Consider the following 20265-nt stretch of genomic DNA (forward strand, 5'->3'; position numbering starts at 1 on the left):
GGCACCGACCTCTTGTGATGAGCCTGTTTATACACTGTTTATCTACCCCTATTCTTTTCTTGTTCTCAGGCAACAATAATACAGTGCATGAGGCAATTGCACATGTATACACACATTCTGAGAAAACGCATGTACACGATCTTAATTGACAAACTGAAAAATCCATACCTCAAAATGACCATGTTTCACAGCTTCTAGCTTGAAGTCTTCCACTTTTCCAAGAATACTATGTGGAATGATGCCACCATCGTTATTAAACCGAGGTCCTACACAACCTACAAAATAGACAAACATTCCATAACAATCGTTATTCTGTCACTGTTATGTGCAATGTATCCACAAAGCCCTTATCCACAATTCAAATCAAATCAATTTGACATTTATTTTCACATTGACATCCTCGGTAACAATTCAGACAGAAAACAGTATATGTATAAACAAAACATTCTTCACAGACAGTATGTAATTAAGTGTAAATATTAAATGAACAGTCAACATAAAGGAAAAAGGTGAAGCACCGTTTTGTACCTTTCCCTGGGACAGGACAAAACTTAAACAACTACACACGGACTAAGACAGGACAATAGGTTTAAGAGTGAGACCTGGTACAATGTGTAAAACAATGACTAAGCAAAGCAGAGAAGAAAATGTTTTTTAAGTTAAAGTATAAATTATAACACATATTACCAAAAGGAAGTAATAATTATGGTTAGGGGAAAAAACCTTCAGATGTGAAGTCTTGGCTAATTGAGTCATCTTCCCCTCAAGACCCATGTAAACCTATCTTCATTAGAAACACGCTCTCGTAAAAAATGGTCTGGTTAACTTATATTCTTGATGATGGGACTTGCGGTTTTGCCAAAGTCAATTGAGTGTGATCAAATACTTCGGCTTCCGGTTACCCGACCGACCCTATTTTTAGGCTGCGACCCAAAAAATTTTATCGGAAATTCCAAAAAAAAATATAAAAAATTAATGATTGAATTAATCAAAATAAAATCTTGTTGTCTTTTCTGTCTTCACAAAATACCTCTCAACAACCCTTTTGCATCAAAAATGCTTGTATTTATTTGTTTTCTTACTTATTCGCTATTTTTTTTCAAAAGAAAGCTCCATTATTTTTACAAATTTGCTTCGCGATGTAACATCTTCGCAATTCGATGTCACGGTGACTATATAGTCACGAGCGTAAACCTAGCTCAATGCAGGGATGACTGGTTCCCGCCGCGCCGCGCAGGGGCCAATATAGAAGACAATATGAAAATGCGGTAACCAGTCTGTGCATGGCTATGCGATCTATAGCGCTAGCATGGCTATGCATTGCAGGCCGGTGCACTGTCAACTGGTCGGATTCGACATTGTAAAAATGCCAAGAAAACACCGATGGAGAAAGAACATTTTTGCAAGTTAATTCACAGAATTGATCTAGCTTGTCTGTGTATGTATTTTCCGTGTTCAAGAGTTCATTTTGAGATCGCACTACTCGTATTTGGATTGATACATGTACATGTACATGCAGCGTGTTTCCCGAAATTTTCGACAGTAAAAACAAGGTCTGTCGGCCGCACGCCACACATGCACAGTGCATCACACACTACGGAGTTTTGGCCAGTTGCACGTCTGGACTAGCGTTGTGCATATGGTGCAAACGACCTGAATTTTCCATTATTTTTAAAGAATCACAAACTTAAATATATTGACAATAATCAAGGTACATGTAGGTTTTATTCACTTTTTGTGCCCATTTTGTGTGTATAGCTTTCGTAGTGCAATGGAAATAGTTCAGGCTAAAACTTCGCATATAATTGAATATCCCATTCAATCTGCATAAAAAAAAAAATTGGCCAAAAAAAATATAAAAAATTCCGACCGACCGACCCTGTTTTTGAAAGGCATGTAATCAGGAGCAGAACTACTTTTTTTTCGGCCTAAGGTTTACGCACAAAACCCTCGGCCAATGCGGTTTTGTATAGAATGGTGGCCGGACCACTTTTTACGAGAGTATGCTGGTAATGGCTGAGCCTGCGTGCTGCCAAATTCACCAATGGCATCCCTACATTTTCTCGTGCAAATAGGACCCATTTTTTTACCTTAATTTTATCAAATTTGCTCTTACATAATAGCCCAAAAGCTAGGGAGAGGATCTTCGGCTATATTTGCACGATTCCACCGATTTTTAAACTAGACGGTCTCTTTTTTCACAAAAATTTGTGGGGTCACTTTTTATGCAAATGACTCACGTAGAAATTTTTGAAACCCAAATCAATCGCGAATTTATTGTGCCCGCTGTCGGTCTTATTGCGCCATTCGAATATATCGTCTGTCTAGCCCCCCCCCCCCACCACCACACCGAAAAATAATAGTAATTAAATACTGTTAATATCTAAACTGATTGGATGTTTCCGAAGTGTCTTTCCCATTTGCAAAAGTTCTCTTTGAAAGCCCACTATAGCCATTAGAAACACTCTCTCGTAAAAAATGGTCAGGTTAACTTATTCTTTATGATGGAACTTGCGGTTGTGCCGAAGTCAATTGAGTGTGATCGGCTGACTGATAAGGTTTACGCACAAAACCCACGGCCAATGAGGTTTGGTATAGAATGGTGGCCGGCCACTTTTTCGAGAGTATGCTGGTAATAATGAAGCAAAGACAAAGTCCTCTCGATCAATGACAATGACAAGTGAAAGAAATCTTACAGACACAGATGAATGAGTTTAAGTGCTCATAGAGAAGATAAATATGGTAACTTCACAATACTATTTTCTTGAATTTTTAAGGTCCACACAGGAATTTTAAACAAGGGCGGCTAAGTCCAGCCAACCTTTACAAACCGGGTCCGTGCGTTTAATAATGTAATTGAAGTGATAGCGTTCATCATGTCACGGCAACATAGTAATAATGATATAAGATTTGAGGCTTAGCATCCGATTCATTGCCTTTCCTTGATGTACTCATTTCCAAACGGGCCGATGGTTCACTTGGGCACTCTGTATACAGGAAACCTACACATACAGACCAATACCTCAATGCTCGTTCATTCCACCCACCATCAGTGAAAACCTCGGTGAACGTTTGAGCCAATCAACAGGGGTGATCAAAGGAAATTCTGCTCGAATCATACACACTGCCAATAAAGCCCTACTCCGATCACAAACTGCCTGCACCAGATAAACCAAGCATTTTCCATTTCCATAGTTTTAGTTTTGGAAAAAAGGATTATATTTTTGACATAATCTTTAAATCCCTTTCTCAATGTTTTGTCAAAATCAGTGTAGGCCCTAATTTAAATCAAAGTAAAAGCAGAAGAGCAAAACATTGCACATCTTAACACTAGTTTTTAGCCATGTTATTACTACAAAAATGAAATGTTTCCATGAAAAAAGTTCCTGAAATTTTCTCGATTTTAATTCAGTCCAATTTAAATTTGAATGCCTAATGTTAGGTTCAGATTCATTTTAGGCCAAACCATTGGCAGTCAAATTGTGCAAGAGTTATTGTTACTAGTGTGTGTAGGCTTTACTTCTGGTGTCCAACAGAATATAATCATCAGTGATTGTAATTTGCACAACTTGAAGGAAGCACCATATCACTTTTTAATGTACAACATACACCATAGATGACGATGATGTCGATGATGATGATCAAGCTGAGAATATGCATAGGGGATGTGGAGTGGCTACCTATATCATGCACCAGCGAAGTACATCGTACGCGTACTGCACGTGTTCGTAGAGAATGCATACATGATAGCATGGATATACAGTAAGGCTTCTTGTACATGCTTAAGGTAGGTACGGTGGGATTTTGCAATTATTTTTAAAACAGCCTGTGCACAACGAATAGCCGAGGCCAGCCGTCTTTTTAAGGCATAGGGAACAGGCAGGGGCCATGGCCCCCTCTGGCTCCACCATGGCTCCACCATGGCTATGCAAAGTACGTGTACATTTTTAAGACTCGTGCTTGTTAATTACACATTGATTCTGCATTGTAATTGTTTTGCAATATCAAAATAAGTTTAGAAATCCATAAAAAAAAAGAGTTACATGAGCTTATCACAATCATTACAAATTTTTACCTGTGAAATCCTCCTGTTTGAGAGAAGCATTAGGTGGAGCTGGCTTGGCAATCAAGATGTTTTTTGTTCTTGGTTTATCTGACTCTGCTTGAGGCTGTAGCTTCCGCACAGTGACTTTGTTGCTTACAATCTCTTTGCTGTAGCTAGCTGAAAGTTGTTTGGTTGCACGTATCTGTGTGTTTGGTTATGAAAAGGTTTTAGGTGCTGGTATTTCAACCCTAGTTTCATCTTTCTCAAAAAAGAAAGCCCAGAAAGACATTTCCACAATACCCTTCACCAAAGCTTTGTTTAGGGTCAATTCCACAGTATATAACAAAGTGAACATGTCCTTACCTGATAAAGTTCCACAATATGGAACTGACTGGTCTTTCAAATATACACGCAGGATCTTCATCCATGGATATCACACACTTTAAATTTCGAGATCATAATTTTGGTAACAAGGTACATGTGCTGCATTTCCTTTCGATTGGAATCTTGTATGGTACAGAGTTACTGATGCAGAGATATATAAATTCATTTTAATTATCACAATTTCTAATAACTTTAGGGTTTACATGTACCTGTTGTCCTGGTTACACATGTACCTGTTGTTCTGGTTACACTGCCCCTCCCCCCCCCCCCCCCCCCAAAGTGTGTAGGTACCGGTAGGACTATTTAAAAAAAATAAAAAAAATAAAAAACTACTTTTTATCATGAAAATATAGACAAATCTGAAACACTTGAGGGAGGCAATTATTGTCACTGCTGTGTCACTGTTTGAGTCCAGAGCCATCCAAACAAAATTGGTGATTTTGGTCCTAATTTACTGAATTAAAGAGTAGATGTTCCATGGCACACAAAACTAAAATGACTTGCCAGATATGTAAATTGGCATGAAAAGTAATATAACAAAGACTGGAGAAAATGGCTTGAAATGTAAGTATTGACCTTCAGATGCTGGCCATTCCCTCTGTTTAGGGTACTGAAGAGAATACATCATGCGCACAATTATGTGTGTAAAAGACTTGTCAGCGCGTGATTCAGCCTGTGAATCAACATGCGCGAGTACTCCATTCGTTTGCACTACACTTCCTGGTTCTAAATGATGTCACACTTATGTACTCTATAGGTGGTTTCTCTATCCTTGTTTTGAAGAAAAGATATATATACACTGTACCCCGGTACTTGAAGGAGGTACAGTAGTACTATAATAATTGTACATGGATCTGTCAAATTAGATTGCAACCTTATAATTTTATTTCACTGAATAACATTTGTAACATGGACAGACAATGATTATTACAAGGACAGACACATACATGCACTATACAATGTAAGATCACGTATGTCACTTTCCCATGAGATGAGGACAGACATACTTCTCATTCTTCGTTCAACAAAATGCACAAACTTTTCTAACACTGCACATTTTCTGCATTGCACACATCTTTGTTATACGTACAATCATAAGACTAACATACATTGTAACACTAGTTAATGTTAACAAAAATGGACAGACATTTGCATGTCCTTTAAATGGATCTTCCTTTTGTTTCCCAAAGCATCCGAGAGTGCCGGCTCCCGCGCACCAAATATGCTCCACGTCCGTGGAAAAATGTGGAGGGTGTCTTCCGCAGGTTCGGAGACTTTCAGGTTGTCCTAATTTCTGCGTCCAAATGGGCGATCAGTTTTGTAAATTTTTTGTAACTGCGTTTTTTAATAGTGGGTACGTATTTAATAATAGTGGGTATTTAATAATAGTGGGTATTTATAAAGCGCACGTATCCACCAGGCCTGGTGCTCAAGGCGCTACATCATTATTACCCCTGCTCATTACCCCTGCTGAAACATTCAAAATACCATGTCAGCTCCCTGGGGAGTATACAGCTCTAAGCTGCCTGTTAGGCGCAAGGAAGCTAAATCAAACACAATAACCATCTCTGCCCTCACAGGTTCCGATTTACTCCTAGGTGGAGAGAAGCAATGAGTGACAAAGTGCCTTGCCCAAGAGCACAGCACCATGACCCCAGGCAGGACTCAAACCCCCAACCTGCAGCTTTACCCGCAGACCACAATTTGGCCTTCGTGTGCACTTTCACGTTGATTGCCTGGATGCCCTTTGTGTTTGCTTTTCTGCGAGTCAAGGTTGTGCGTGGTCAACGGCTTGAACATATGGGTTCCATTTCCGTGTTCTACTTGGGCGTTGTTCACTAAACAGTAGTGACCTTGGCCATACACTGCACACTTCCGGGCTATCCATAAAATGGTCAATGGCAACGCTTACTGCTTGACACACGAGGTTAATTGGGTCTATGGTGCTCGCCATGTCAATATGAACATACAATGTACCGGTATGTTGCATACATGATGATGCGTGTGAGTGGTGTTAATTCCACCATGGCTGACGTTGTGTCAGTTTGCTGCCCGCCACGTACAATTCAGTGTTGCGTTATTTTGAGATCAACTGTTTTGGGATCAACGAGGGATCGATGCTGACAGTGTTGTAGTCAAGTACTTTTTTCCGAGTACCGAGTACCGGTACTGCCGAGTACTTAGGTTGCCGAGTACGAGTACGAGTACTTGTACCTCCGAGTACAAGAACAGGTCTCCGAGTATGAGTACTCTTACTTCCGAGTACGAGTACTGTACTTCCGAGTACGAGTAGTTGTATTTCCCAAATACGGCCATACGGCAAATGGTTCATTGTGCGTAATTGCCCCAAGCCCAGTCAGACTGATACACGGACCCACTCACGGCTAGCTGTAAAATGTGTTTGTCCGGTGTTTCTCCACAAGCCAATCAACCATTTCAAACTGAAAGTATCGATGAAATAAGGCCGTGGTATATAAAGTCAAGCTATATCATTTCTGCTATTTGAGTACAAGTACTTTGATGATCAAGTACAATTTCGACATGTGTACTGTCATTTCAAGTACGAATACTTTGACATTCGAGTACGAGTACGAGAAAAAAAGTACTTGAGTAGTACTCGAGTACGAGTACCGAGTACGAGTTCTACAACACTGTTGATGCATTGCTTCAATTACACTGCACACTTCCGGGCTATCCGTAAAAGGATCCATGGTGCTCACAGTGTAACCAATCAAAAGCCTACGCTGCACACTCCCGGGCTATCCGTAAAATGATCCATGGTGCTCACAGTGTAACCAATCAAAAGCCTACACTGCACCCTTCCGGACTATCCGTAAAAGGGTCCATGGTGCTCACGGTGTAACCAATCAAAAGCCTACACTGCACACTTCCGGGCTATCCGTAAAAGGGTCCATGGTGCTCACGGTGTAACCAATCAAAAGCCTACACTGCACCCTTCCGGGCTATCCGTAAAAGGGTCCATGGTGCTCACGGTGTAACCAATCAAAAGCCTACACTGCACACTTCCGGGCTATCCGTAAAAGGGTCCATGGTGCTCACGGTGTAACCAATCAAAAGCCTACATGTACACTGCACACTTCCGGGCTATCCGTAAAAGGGTCTGTGGTGCATGCTGCTCTTACGTAACTCTTTTCTTTTTCCTCCGATAATCTTTTCCCTCCAGTGTGCAGGTGTGTGTTTTTTTTTACAGGTACAGAGGGGTGACATTCATTGCTTAAACTGCCACAACCTGTCTGTCGACCACTATGTGCGCAACGTGCGATCTTTCATCTAGAGTGTGTTGTGTGATATTGTCAGCGCCTGAGCGGTGTTTTGGCCAGCTTTTGCACGTGTGTTGCGGCTAGAGTAAAATCCACATGTAGCGATATTTTCAGAGGTTGCAGATCATTAATACTGTTGTATACCACTCCTACGGAGGCACGTGCTTTACAAATCGCAATGATGAACTAAATTGGGTGGCGATGCCCAAGAGTGCTGAATAATACTGAACAATCAGTCGCAGTTGTTGGAAGGTGCAACGGCACTGACAAGGCACAAATCCGTTGTTTCAGCAATATCACCATCTTTATTTTGTGCCGTGACTTTTCATCAATGTCTTCATATTAAACCCTACTTTCTTACACACACAAAAAACACAACAAAACCTGCCATCTTTTAAAACATAACCATTGGCTAACTACCGAAAGTTCAATGTACAGCTAAACAGTTATTTCAACTAATTGTCCCAAACTATTTACAATCGAATGTTTTTAACTCAGGTTTTGTCGTTTTTTGCCTTTTCTCACAAACTGCATTTCGTCTTTCAAGTAAATTTTTCCCACACAGATTCATGACACTTCCTATACACTTACGACTATATCTATGGACATCCACACATGGTCCATAGTTACTGCCTGTGGTAGTTAAGTTTGCTTGTCTTCGTCACTCTCCTTTTTTGGGGGGGGGGGTTCACAAAACCTAGGGATTTCTCATTTCTGGGACTAGGCCTACACTGCATTTTTTGGAATTTTATTTCTAATTACAGTTACCGGTACTCATTATGGTCATGACTTATTCCGCGTGAGTTATTCCGCTGCCTCACGTTTTAAAAATCGGACATTTAAAGAAATAGATATATGGGTTATCAATGAGTTTAAAAAGGGCCACACAATACACAAGTGTGCACAAGAAAAGGTTTATAAAAAACCTCCACTTTTACAATTGTGAATTTACATGTAACTATTAAATTATTTTCACCTTGGATAAAATGCACAGCGACCTCAGTATTATGCACAACAGAAAGGTTGACTTTGGCTAAATATCATAAATGTATTCATTAATTAATGACTTGAGAAGTTAAATTCATGTAAGTACTGTACTTACTTTAGCCAACTCCTGATGATCAATGGCCAAAGCTCTGATGTCTTCACCGTCTAGAATCTTCTTACTGACAGGAACAATGTCTTCCTCCATTTGTGACTGAGATTGATTGGGACTCACTGGTTTCTCAGGGGTTCCATCACGTTTTCGTCCAGCTTTCAGCTTGTCTAATTAAAAGAAACATTCCTTTTTTTACATACTGATTTAAATCTGGATTTAAATCAACTGATTACTTTTACAAAATCACTGATATACATCGCTTTTTTTGTAAAGTCTATTTTTGGCAAAATATATAAATTGAGGGTCATTAATCATTTAAATCAACTGATTTCACCTAATTCCAAGGTGTAAGATGTTGTTTACACATTCAAACACCCCTTCATCAGCAGCGACTAAACTTACATTTAGGTTTTGCATAATTACCCAATATCATTGTTTTGATTATAGTCAATATCTGAGTTTAAAAGTTTTTCTTTGAAGTTTGAAGACAGCAAACTCACATTTGCTTTAATCATTCCTTGATCTACATGTACGGTAATTACAGTAATATTGTGAATCAACTGTGCTGGTGTAGGCTTAACTGAACCTGCACCTGAAGGTGTATTAATTAAAGTCCCAATTGATAGTCTTATACCTACATGTACATTGTAACATTTCTCCATAAAAAGTTAGGTTTAGATTTATATAATACCTTTTAAAGGTGAAGGCCTGATTTCTGTAATCCACCTTGTATGAAGGATCATCAATCAAACACTATAAATAAATAGACTCTTTCCTGGGATATTACTTACGCACGGTCATACATATTACGTGAGAGGATTTCACCAATAATGGAAAATGAGTCCGATTTTCATTGGAGTCTGATTTTCATATCACACCAGCCTACACTTTATTCGCTCACGTGTACATGGACAAGTTTCTACTTGTCATAACAATGTCATGATTTTGAATTCAACGTGGCGTCTGACGGCCAAGTGTCAAAATTGTTCAGTACTTGTTACTAAGAATTGGCCCTTTTTTGTTGTCTTGGAAGTCATGATGATGTCACATAAAGTTCGAAAAATGTTTCATGAATACTACAAACATGATGAAAACTTCGGACTCACATGGCAATCTTTTGGACGCCATCTTGAAATGCGAGTCTCACTCGTAACTAGTTCCTCTTATTACCCATTACAACATTGCACAGGTTGGAACCCCTATTGACAAAATATCAATTCTTACTATTCGAGAACTACAAATCTTTTCGGTTAGTCAAAACATCTTTTTAAAGTATACAACCATGACTACATGTACAAAAATATTCGGTACTGGTATCGATTTTTATTTTGACTATCAGTGTACGTGATTTTATCTGAATATTCACAAAAACGATACTTAACAAGTGTTGTTTTTTTTGCGAAAATGGGAAATTCGTAATTTTTTGGTGGCAATTCGTATTTTAATAATTTAACAAAACAATTTGTAATAATTACGAAAAATTCATAATAGTTGGTAGCTATGCTTAGCTCCATGGTCCAACCTAATCCGTACGCTATATGGCCCCCCCCCCCCACCCCACGGTGAGCGACCATTTTAACTTGAACCATTTTAGCTATACTTACCACTAGAGCGAGGTCTGTCCTTCCTGGAGGGCTTTGTACTCAGCCTACTGCTCATGTTTTGGCACTTTTGACACGTTTGAATGTATACAGCACTCGGACTTCCTGAAATTTAAAAGGAAACTTCAAGATGTAAGAAAAATCCATTTACAGCCTGACATGTATCCCAGTACTCACTTGAAAAGATGATAGGCAATTTGACAAAATAACTTACAAAGCTACAAACTTGCACTGGTATTTAAAGCTCCTTTACATTGTAATTAATCAAACTGATACAGTAAGTATTGCGTTACACGAAGCACAGATAAAATCTAGGTTTGCATACGCACAGTGTACGAACTCTGTTTAGCGGATGAAATTAGTCTACAACCATGACACAACTTGAAGTAGTTTTGGAGCTTATTTTCCTGGATTATTTTGTCCTCCTTGGCTTATGGAAGTTTTCAACCCACCATTCCCGTAGATAAGGGCACATAGAATACATAGACATGAAATTGACATTCCATAAGACCTTTTAAGGCCAAAAAAAAAAAGTCTCCGGTTTCTGGTATGGAGCTTGCCCCAAAAGTGGTGCGGCGATGCGGCTTTTTTTTTTTTTTTACCTGTTTTTTTTTTTTTTTTTTGGCTTCAAATGTCGGCTGATGACTGCAAATGGTGCCCGACTAAACTTAGTGCAAATATATGGGAGTCCAGAGAGGCCACATAAAGCTTATTCTCGATCATAACCCCATCTAAAAACACGTTAAAATTGCGCAGCAGCAGGATTCCAGTCAAACCAGTGAGTTTGGCGGTTTTGAGACATCATCTTGTATTGAAAAAAAAACTTTTTCATTTTGCCGACGCGCATGGCTGCGGCGACGCGCGCACATACCAGAAACCGGAGACTTTTTTTTTTTTGGCCTAATCCCAACAAGTGGCAATTTTGAAAAAAACACCAAAATTCTTGATAAACTTACTGCTCACAATTAAATGTATCTGTCGAGTTGTTCCATCCATTTCATTGCTCTTCCCTTGAGGGCGTGTGTGACGTCACCGTCGGCGATCGAAGAAAAATAAGTGCGCTGAATGTGTAGTGACATGTGTCCCTCGCCGTATGACAGTATGGGCTTTTGGCGCGGGGCACATACCATAACATAAAACAGTCATTGATTAAGCGTGACTTGTTTTTCTTCAATAGTGACGTCACACATGCCCTCAACGGAAAAGCAATGTTGTAGAGAAAAAGTTTTCAGGAGATCCAAATAAAAATCGCGCTTTCATTTTTGTTATTTTCAATCCTTGCAGATTGTAGTTAATTCGTATGAGGCAAAACTTGGCAATTCATTTACATGCGTATAGCTCTAATTGAGTGGTCGGGCACAACCTGACCACTCTTTGGAGTTGTTACGATTAATCTTTCTTTCTTTGAGTGGTCGGGCACAACCCGACCACTCTCTGTTATTGTTCTGATAAATCTTTCTTTTTTTTCCGGACAATACTTCTCCGCTGGTTTTCTCCTAAACGGTATATGGTATGAACTTGTAACTTTCAACATATATCGACCTTCATCCCTAGTGGTGCATATTACTCTGATGTCATGATTACGTCATGATGACATCATCAGGTGTCAAATTACAAACGATTTTCGTTGAAAAAATGATATTCTTTCACGTATAACTCTTGAACAAAATTATCAATTATTTTCCAACCTTGTACATGTAGTCAGATAAACCATTAATTGATAAACATTTTATGTCGTGTACGTGAACTCGCTTGCCCTTTACTTCCGGGTCTACTGGAAGGTCAAAGTTAGGTCAATTCAAATCGAAGACTTAAGCCTGAAATCAAAACAAAGCAAAATTTCTTCCAAACGGTTTACGGTATGATCATAAAACTTAGTGTGAACTCGTATCATGTAACAAAGATGTTATAAACTTTGTTACACGTACGTCATCATGACTTCATCATATTTATCAGATTACAAGCGATTTAAGGGCATATTTTGAGAAAATAGTTTGCCCATTATCTTTTGAACTAAATGGAGAATCGTGTTCATTTTTTTCGTGAGGTTGTAGACTATGCCGTGAGAAACATTTCTTGTTCCCGGACACAAAACCGCTTGACCTTCACTTCCGGTGTTACCGGAAGTGCAATAAAAACCGAATATAACTCAAAAGCGAAACCATTTTACCACACAAATATAAATTATGAAAGTGTTCAATGAAGAATGCCAGACAAAAACGCAGTGTGATGACGTCATCTTTCAAAAGGGCGCCCCTAGCGGCACATAAAACAGTGTTTGCTTTCTTTAATTTGAAAACCATCTGTTCAAATTTTATCAAATCGCCCTGTGATATTCTTCGAATAACCACAAATAACTTGGCAAGGTTTCAAATTCATGAAGTCATCAGACCAGAAGTAATTACTTGAGAATTTGAAAACTACCCGCATTTTCAGTCTTTTTTATATCATTCGATCCATGTCGAATATCTTAGCAGCCCAAATAACGATATCCATTACAATGTTCATTTTTTGCTTCCAAATACTGTGATATCAAACCGGAAGTTAGATGTTATGAATGCATACACTTACATTTTTCATATTTTCATACATTATTTAACTTCTGCACAATGAACATGTATACTCTCCGAACTAAATCAGTATTCACTTCCCGTTTTTGAATAATGATGTCATCAAGCCAGAAATAACTTAAATGTGTACATAGAATGTTTACTGAATTTTATCACAAAATAATTGATTGTACTATAAGGGATTTAATTTCGTGATCCTTTGTTCTTACATAAAAATTAAAAAAAATAAAAATAGAGGGCGCTGTTTATAGCTGCCATATCTTACAATTTTGCATCGTAGCTTCTGATTTTTAATCGAGTTTTATCACCTGTTTTTGTCATCATCCATCCTAGTTTTTACAACCACATTTCTACTGAGGACTTTATGAGATCTTCTGAGTAACTTTGACAGTAGTTTTATCTTGGAAATGCAAGCTTTTCGAGTGAGTTTCATTTCCAGCCAACCATGTGAGTGAAATTGTGAACACATCATGGCTGCCTTTTCTGTGCGACTAGTTGTGCTACTATATATTTGCCTTGGAACTTCTTCAAGGATCTCCATCTTTAATAAGATTGACAATGGAGCATTACCACAAAGACATTTCACCAGTCCATTCAGTGCCTTTCAACCCTGGTATGTACAACCTCCAATTTGTATACATCACCCCAAACTAACTCTGGGTTTATGCCCAATCGGTTTTCATCCTACAAGAATTCCTATAATGAAATGGACCAAACGGGGACAAACATGCTTGCTTGTACCTGGATGTGACCCCCCAACAGATATCACTATATATTCATGGATATTTCGATTAACCCCCGACCTTGTAATATTGAGCCTGTTGAGTTAATTGATCTGCATAACAGTCACTGTATCACATATTGTCGTGATCAACTATTTGCATACTGCAGACTGGCTCGCACCTTCCTTTGCCATGAAACTCTTCAATTACTCAAAAACAATGGCTTACATCGATACAGAGGAAAAAGAGCAGGTCGCCGAACTCATGCAAATGAACATAACGATAGTCACCTGCAGTCTCACGTTCCTGTTGTGCAATCGAATAGACCAAGATTTGGACTGTCTAATAGATCAGTGCTCATTAACACCCGAACACTGAATATCCAACCATGTTTACCATCCGTGATGTTGTTCAATGCCCGATCACTGAGCAACAAATTCAATGACTTTGAAGCCACACTCATCTCACAGAACAACAACACCCATGTTATCGCAGTTACTGAAACCTGATTTTCTGCTACAAACCCTGCCTCTGCATGCAAACTGTTGTCATTTCAACAATTCCACCGCGACCGTGACGAACGCATCAGTGGGGGTGTTGCTCTCTACATTCGTGACAGCATTAATGCAAGGGAACTTTTTGCCGACATCGTTCCTCCCCATCTAAGTCTTATGGGTTAACCTGACATCATCAAGGTCTACTCGGCTGATGAGAAACATTTATATTTGTGTCTTATACTCGCCGCCTCAGTCACAGTACGAGGATTAACTCCACGACCACATCATTACTATGGTTGACAACATCCGACTGACAAATGAACATGCCTCCTTTATCATTATGGGTGACTTCAATGACCTCCCAACACACCTGATTGAGCGACACACTGCATTGGTACCAATCGTCAAACAACCCACCCGAGGTAACTTGATTCTGGAAAATTTTTTAACCGATCTTCATGATAGGTACTTAGATCCAGTCATCTCAGCTCCAATCTCATCCAGTGACCATTCGGTGATAACGGTTCTCCCCTTTCGTACTATTGCCCCAATAGAACCATCTACAATCTCATTTCGACCTTTTCATGATTCATCCATCCGTGAGTTTGGGCAATGGATAACGCAAATGGACTGGTCAGTGTTATATGAGTTCAATGAAAACCCTGACCGCATGACTGTGCATTTTCGACAACTAATCAATGGCCGATACCGACAACATTTTAAACTTGTCAGCTTTAAACGGCGCCAAAATGACAAACCTTGGATAAACAATCACTTATACGGAGGCTAATAATGCAACGTGATAGAGCCTTTAAAAGAGGAGATGGTACTTATAGAAATTTAAGGAATAGAGTCCAACGGATGATTAGATCTGGCAAAACACAATTTTACAGTCGTAAAATAGAGCACTTGAAACAATCCAAACCAGGAAATAGTGGCACCAGCAGATCCGTCATTTGACAGGGCTAACTAAACGACCTTTATGCCTTCCTGGATGCAACAATCCACCCCTACAGGTAGCCAACGAGATCAATTTCCATTTTGCTGAGATATGTTCAAGGCTTCCTCCACTTGACACTTCTACATGTACATTAACCCCATACCTGCCAGCACCGCCTGTACCTGTAATACACCGGAATCAGATATACACTCCTCTTGGTAAGCTGAACACATCCAAAGCCTCTCATCCTGATGACTGTCCCACAAGACTTTTGAAGGAATTTGCATTTGAACTGTCTAAGCCACTTACCATTATTTTTAACTCTTGTCTCAGTTCTGGGATTTTTCCAAATATTTGGAAAAATGCTTCAGTTTGCCCTGTTCCTAAAACAACCCGAGTCACCAGTTTCGACCAACTTCACCCTATCTCCATAACGTCTGTGATAGCCGAATCTTTGAAGGTTTCTTGGCAGACTGGATTATGAGGGACATTAGACTGGCTATTGATACACAACAATTTGGGAATATGAAAGGTAGCTCCACTGACCATTATCTCATTAGCATGCTTGATACTATTCACAATGGCCTTGATAAGGCTTGTAAATTTGTAAATTTATGTGCAGTAGACTTTAGCAAAGCTTTTGACCATATCAATCACACAATAGCCGCGCCCCTACGAAATACTCTTATAAGAATCTTATAAGAATCTTACAAGAATCTTATAAGAATTTTGTAAGAATCTTATAAGAATCTGAGAACCTTCTTATAAGAATCTTATAAGAATCTTATAAGATTCTTATAAGTATTTTATATGCAAATTAGTAAGATCTTATAATATTCTTATAAGATTCTTATAAGATTCTTATAAGAATCCAGGCGTGGTCTACAAAATACTCTTATAAGAATCTTATAAGAATCTTGTCAGAATCTTATAACAATCTTATAAGAATAGTCACAGAATCTTATAAAAATCTTTTAAAGTTTTTAAAATCTTACAAGATGATGTTAAACATCTTATAAAATTGTAAAAATATTGTAATACTTTTCTTATAAACCTACATCATAAATAGACATGCTCGTTGCTAAACATCTATGAAAACCCATGACTAACAAAAAAATCTTGTGTTTGCTGATGAAATAAATATTTTTTAAAAATGACACCTCAACAATTAATGGATGCCAGGACAGTAAAAGTAGGCTGAAAAGAGTTAATTTAATACTTGCAGTTTGTTTCAGGACAAAACAACACATGAAACTGATCATATAATTAACAGCTTTCAGAGGAAAAGTTGAAATACAATAATTATTTTCGTTTGGTTTTACCACACGTTAAATAAAGTGATCAGAACCAGTCATCTGATTTATAAAATACATGTATTTCAAAAAAGGTACTTAACATCTTCCAAAATACATACATGTACATGAGTTCGTTTCTGCATTCAGTATGGGATGTTGAACAATAGAGGACAATAGGGTCCCCAATTCCCGAGAGGTCCCATATTTACAATCGTGTACAAAACATGTGGGAGATAGCTAGGTCTCCTAGCCCAGGTTGGACGAAGTCTTCATTGCAATACGTAGGGAGGAAAGTGAGTCCACCAGGGCTACTAGGTCTCCCTGAAAAGGTCTCCCAAACAAAAAAGAGACAATAGGCGTCCTCGATTGCAGGAGATTTAAAACTTTCAATGTAGTGAAGGGTCTTTGTTCTCTGCGGCATGGACGTCTCCAACATAATACATGTACATCAGATCATATGTCCTGGTTTACAGCACGCCAGCACGGTAGGGGTCGCACTAAAAAGCGTCAACACAGCGTCAACACTAGCCCCACTAGTGTGGCCGTCGGTATGCTGCGCTGAACCTAAGGCCACACACCGTGGTCCGCGCACTACTGAGGACGTTTTCATAAAAATTGCAGGGAATTTCTTACATATGGTTGTATTCTACGATGTCCCATCTATCACTTCTGGGATGCTTAGGTGTAATGATGTTCAATTTTCCGAGATATTCTTGAATCTTTCTGAATTCTGGAGCCCATATGCACTCGTGAAACGTCCGGTGATGGCAGCCATTTTGAATGTGACAAGAGATGACCTCAAGCTGTGACGTCGCGTTTATGCAAATTGCTTGTCGAGCGAGGGCGCGAGTTGCAAATGCGACGGCTATTTCCTGTGCCGTAGATAGACGATAAATGCATGGTACAGGAAACAGCCGTCGCATTTGCAACTCGCGCCCTCGCGCGCTCGCTCGACAAGCAATTTGCATAAACGCGACGTCACAGCTTGAGGTCATCTCTTGTCACATTCAAAATGGCTGCCATCACCGGACGTTTCACGAGTGCATATGGGCTCCAGAATTCAGAAAGATTCAAGAATATCTCGGAAAATTGAACATCATTACACCTAAGCATCCCAGAAGTGATAGATGGGACATCGTAGAATACAACCATATGTAAGAAATTCCCTGCAATTTTTATGAAAACGTCCTCAGTAGTGCGCGGACCACGGTGTGTGGCCTTAGGTTCAGCGCAGCATACCGACGGCCACACTAGTGGGGCTACGTCAACACATGACAGAAGCGTCAACACACCGTCAACACATCCAAAACACATTCTGAATTAACAAAAATGGTAGTCCAACCTGGGCTAGCCCGGCCCTAGGGCCAGTAGTTCCTAGAAACTTACATAGATTGCCGGTGTTGAACGGGTATCTCATTCGTCGGCTTGATGGTAAAAAAAAAAATGCAAGCTAATATAATGAACAATTTCAAATAAGTCTACATCAAAGTTTCACTAAGTTTTCTGGTTGATTCCACACAGTAAAATTAGCAATTAGCAGGTCCAGGTACTTTCGACACCGATCTCGCAGCGCGGCGTACACATGGCGCGCTCGACAGTACGTATATCTGACGACCAACGACTAGTGTGTGCGTTGCGAGGCAACAGCTGGATAGTATGGTGGCCCTGAAAGGACATCAAAGGTGTAAATAATTTATTTCCCAACATCGCATTTTGTTTGAACGATTTTGCAGATTTGTTTTGTTTTTGGTGCAACGAAATTTCGTTAGTGAGACATATGAGACATATTACAGTGGACTAGAACGGACATCAAAGGTTTAAATAATTTATAACACGACATTGCACTTTTTTAAAACAAATTTACTAATGAAATGCAAGTTGGTACATAAAACAAATATACATGTACGTGCTTTTTGGGTAGTCGCTCGTACCCCCGCCCTGCAAACAGGGCGCTGGAAAGGGCAGATGAGCTTCACAGGATCTTGTGAAGGAAGTGGGGATGGCATTGTGGGTAATTTATCATGACCTATGTGTAAAAGCACTGGCTGCAGCTGTAGACTGCGGTTAGCCAATGCGCACAAATACTATCCGAAAGGTTTGCCATAGAAATGCATACACACAATACCGGATATGTGATTCCTTTTTCATTGCGGTCGACCACTGCATGTGGACAATATTGTGAGCGTCGAATCATATGCATTTCGACCCTTCGTGAATTCGAAACGGAGCCTGAGCAACTGACGGGAGTTGAAAATTTAGAATAAAAAGACTAGATCGGCAGTGCGTACAGACGCGCGTTCTGCCATGGGCGGCGCCATTTTTTTAGCGCGTGGGGCAAAAGTTGCGTAACGCGCACCTTTTTACCCGTAGGTTTGTATGGAAAGATATATTGTTATGTCCGTAAAAGTGATATTTTTGACCTGTAGCAGTTATTTCCCCAACAAAATTCAAAATGGGTTATCAAGCTGCATGTTCATTTCGAAGTTTGGTCCATTTTATTTCTCGGATTTATTTCCCGTTTTAAAATGCTGGTGCGCGTTGCTTAAAAAACCCTTGCATCCAGTTGTTTGAGTGCTATTTTCTTCATCAACAAACAGAATATTCTCGCAGTTGTTGCGCTGTCCTTTAATTTAAATTCACGGCAGCTTTTAAGGGACAACACCCAAAATATTTTTTTCTCCATTGTCCCTCTTCAGGGTATGACATATGTCGTATATCAGATGCAGTTTTGTACTGGGGGGCCGGGGATGCACGCCCCTCCCCCAGCCCTTCACTAACATTTAAAAAATGGAACAAATACATTTGTCTTATTTTGCTCTAGACCTCTTGTGGCGTATCCAGCATCTGAAAATCTTCAAGAAGGCGCAAGAATCTCACAATGTTGAACAAAATGGGTACTAAAAGTAGAGGCCAGGTTGGCCTGCTAAACAGCACATTACAACTGAACTACAACCCTACTTCCACCTCCAGGATGAACTTTCAGTTGCTGATAACTGTATTATGCGAGGTGACCGTTTTGTCATACCTACTGCTCTTCAGTCTAGCCTGATTACCATTGCAAACTTTAGACCTTTAACGATCCAAGATCATGCCAGCTAAACTGGTGAGATTTTCTTTTCAATGTGTTCTTGCTGATTATAAAAGTCTGAACCAAATAATGATGATATAAGCTGGCCCTAGCTGTAGACTGTAGCTGTTGAGTGAGTGAAAATTCAAGATTGGAGGAGAGAAGAGGACCAAAAAGGTTGGTGTGGTGTAGTATTAGTGCTTAGCCTAGACCCCATATTCTAACAATGGTTCGGCATCGAGGATGGCCTCTGGAACTGCTGAAAATGCTGAAAAAATCAGGTGGCCATCATGGCCATGGCAAGACCAAAGTCAAGAAATCCAAGATGGCGGCCGATGTAAACAATGCTACCGCCAGTACCGGTGGGAGTCCCGAGAGCCACGCATTTAAGAATGATAGTGAGTCTGATCCTCAAAATAAACAAAAGACCACCCAGGCAGAAGGTAACATAGCAAGTTGTCTACATATTGCATGTCAAAAAGAAGTTTGTTCAGGCCTCAACATGACAGAGTTCAAGACATTGACAAAAAAGAACAAGGACAACCTCCTATGGATCTGTGACGCGTGCCTCCCTGTGGTCACGTTTCCTACAAGATAGATCACCTATGATGTCACCAAGATCAAGACAAAGCAGTACGGACATGAATCAAAAGTTGGATGCAGTGATTGAGGGTTTCATGCGACTTGAGAAAGCCATGGTCACCAAAGAAAACAGAATGGAAGACCTGATTGAAGAGAAAGTGAATAAGTATTTGAACGAACAA

At 39.7% G+C, this 20265-nt stretch overlaps 1 protein-coding gene across 1 annotated transcript in view; it reads right to left on the reverse strand.

Moving 5' to 3' along the window:
* Positions 1 to 18052, reverse strand: part of LOC119745801 (MYCBP-associated protein-like) — a 114764-nt gene extending 96712 nt beyond the window's left edge. The window contains exons 1-5 of the mRNA XM_038222409.1: positions 17821 to 18052; positions 10414 to 10515; positions 8813 to 8976; positions 4076 to 4247; positions 169 to 275 (exon numbers count right to left, since the gene is read on the reverse strand). Of these exons, the coding sequence (XP_038078337.1) occupies positions 169 to 275; positions 4076 to 4247; positions 8813 to 8976; positions 10414 to 10468 (498 nt within the window). The 5' untranslated portion in view covers positions 10469 to 10515; positions 17821 to 18052. The remainder of the gene's footprint in view (positions 1 to 168; positions 276 to 4075; positions 4248 to 8812; positions 8977 to 10413; positions 10516 to 17820) is intronic.
* Positions 18053 to 20265: the final 2213 nt, after the last annotated feature.

This window comes from Patiria miniata, unplaced genomic scaffold, assembly GCF_015706575.1.
Source record: "Patiria miniata isolate m_02_andy unplaced genomic scaffold, ASM1570657v1 HiC_scaffold_7, whole genome shotgun sequence".
Lineage (NCBI taxonomy): Eukaryota > Metazoa > Echinodermata > Asteroidea > Valvatida > Asterinidae > Patiria > Patiria miniata.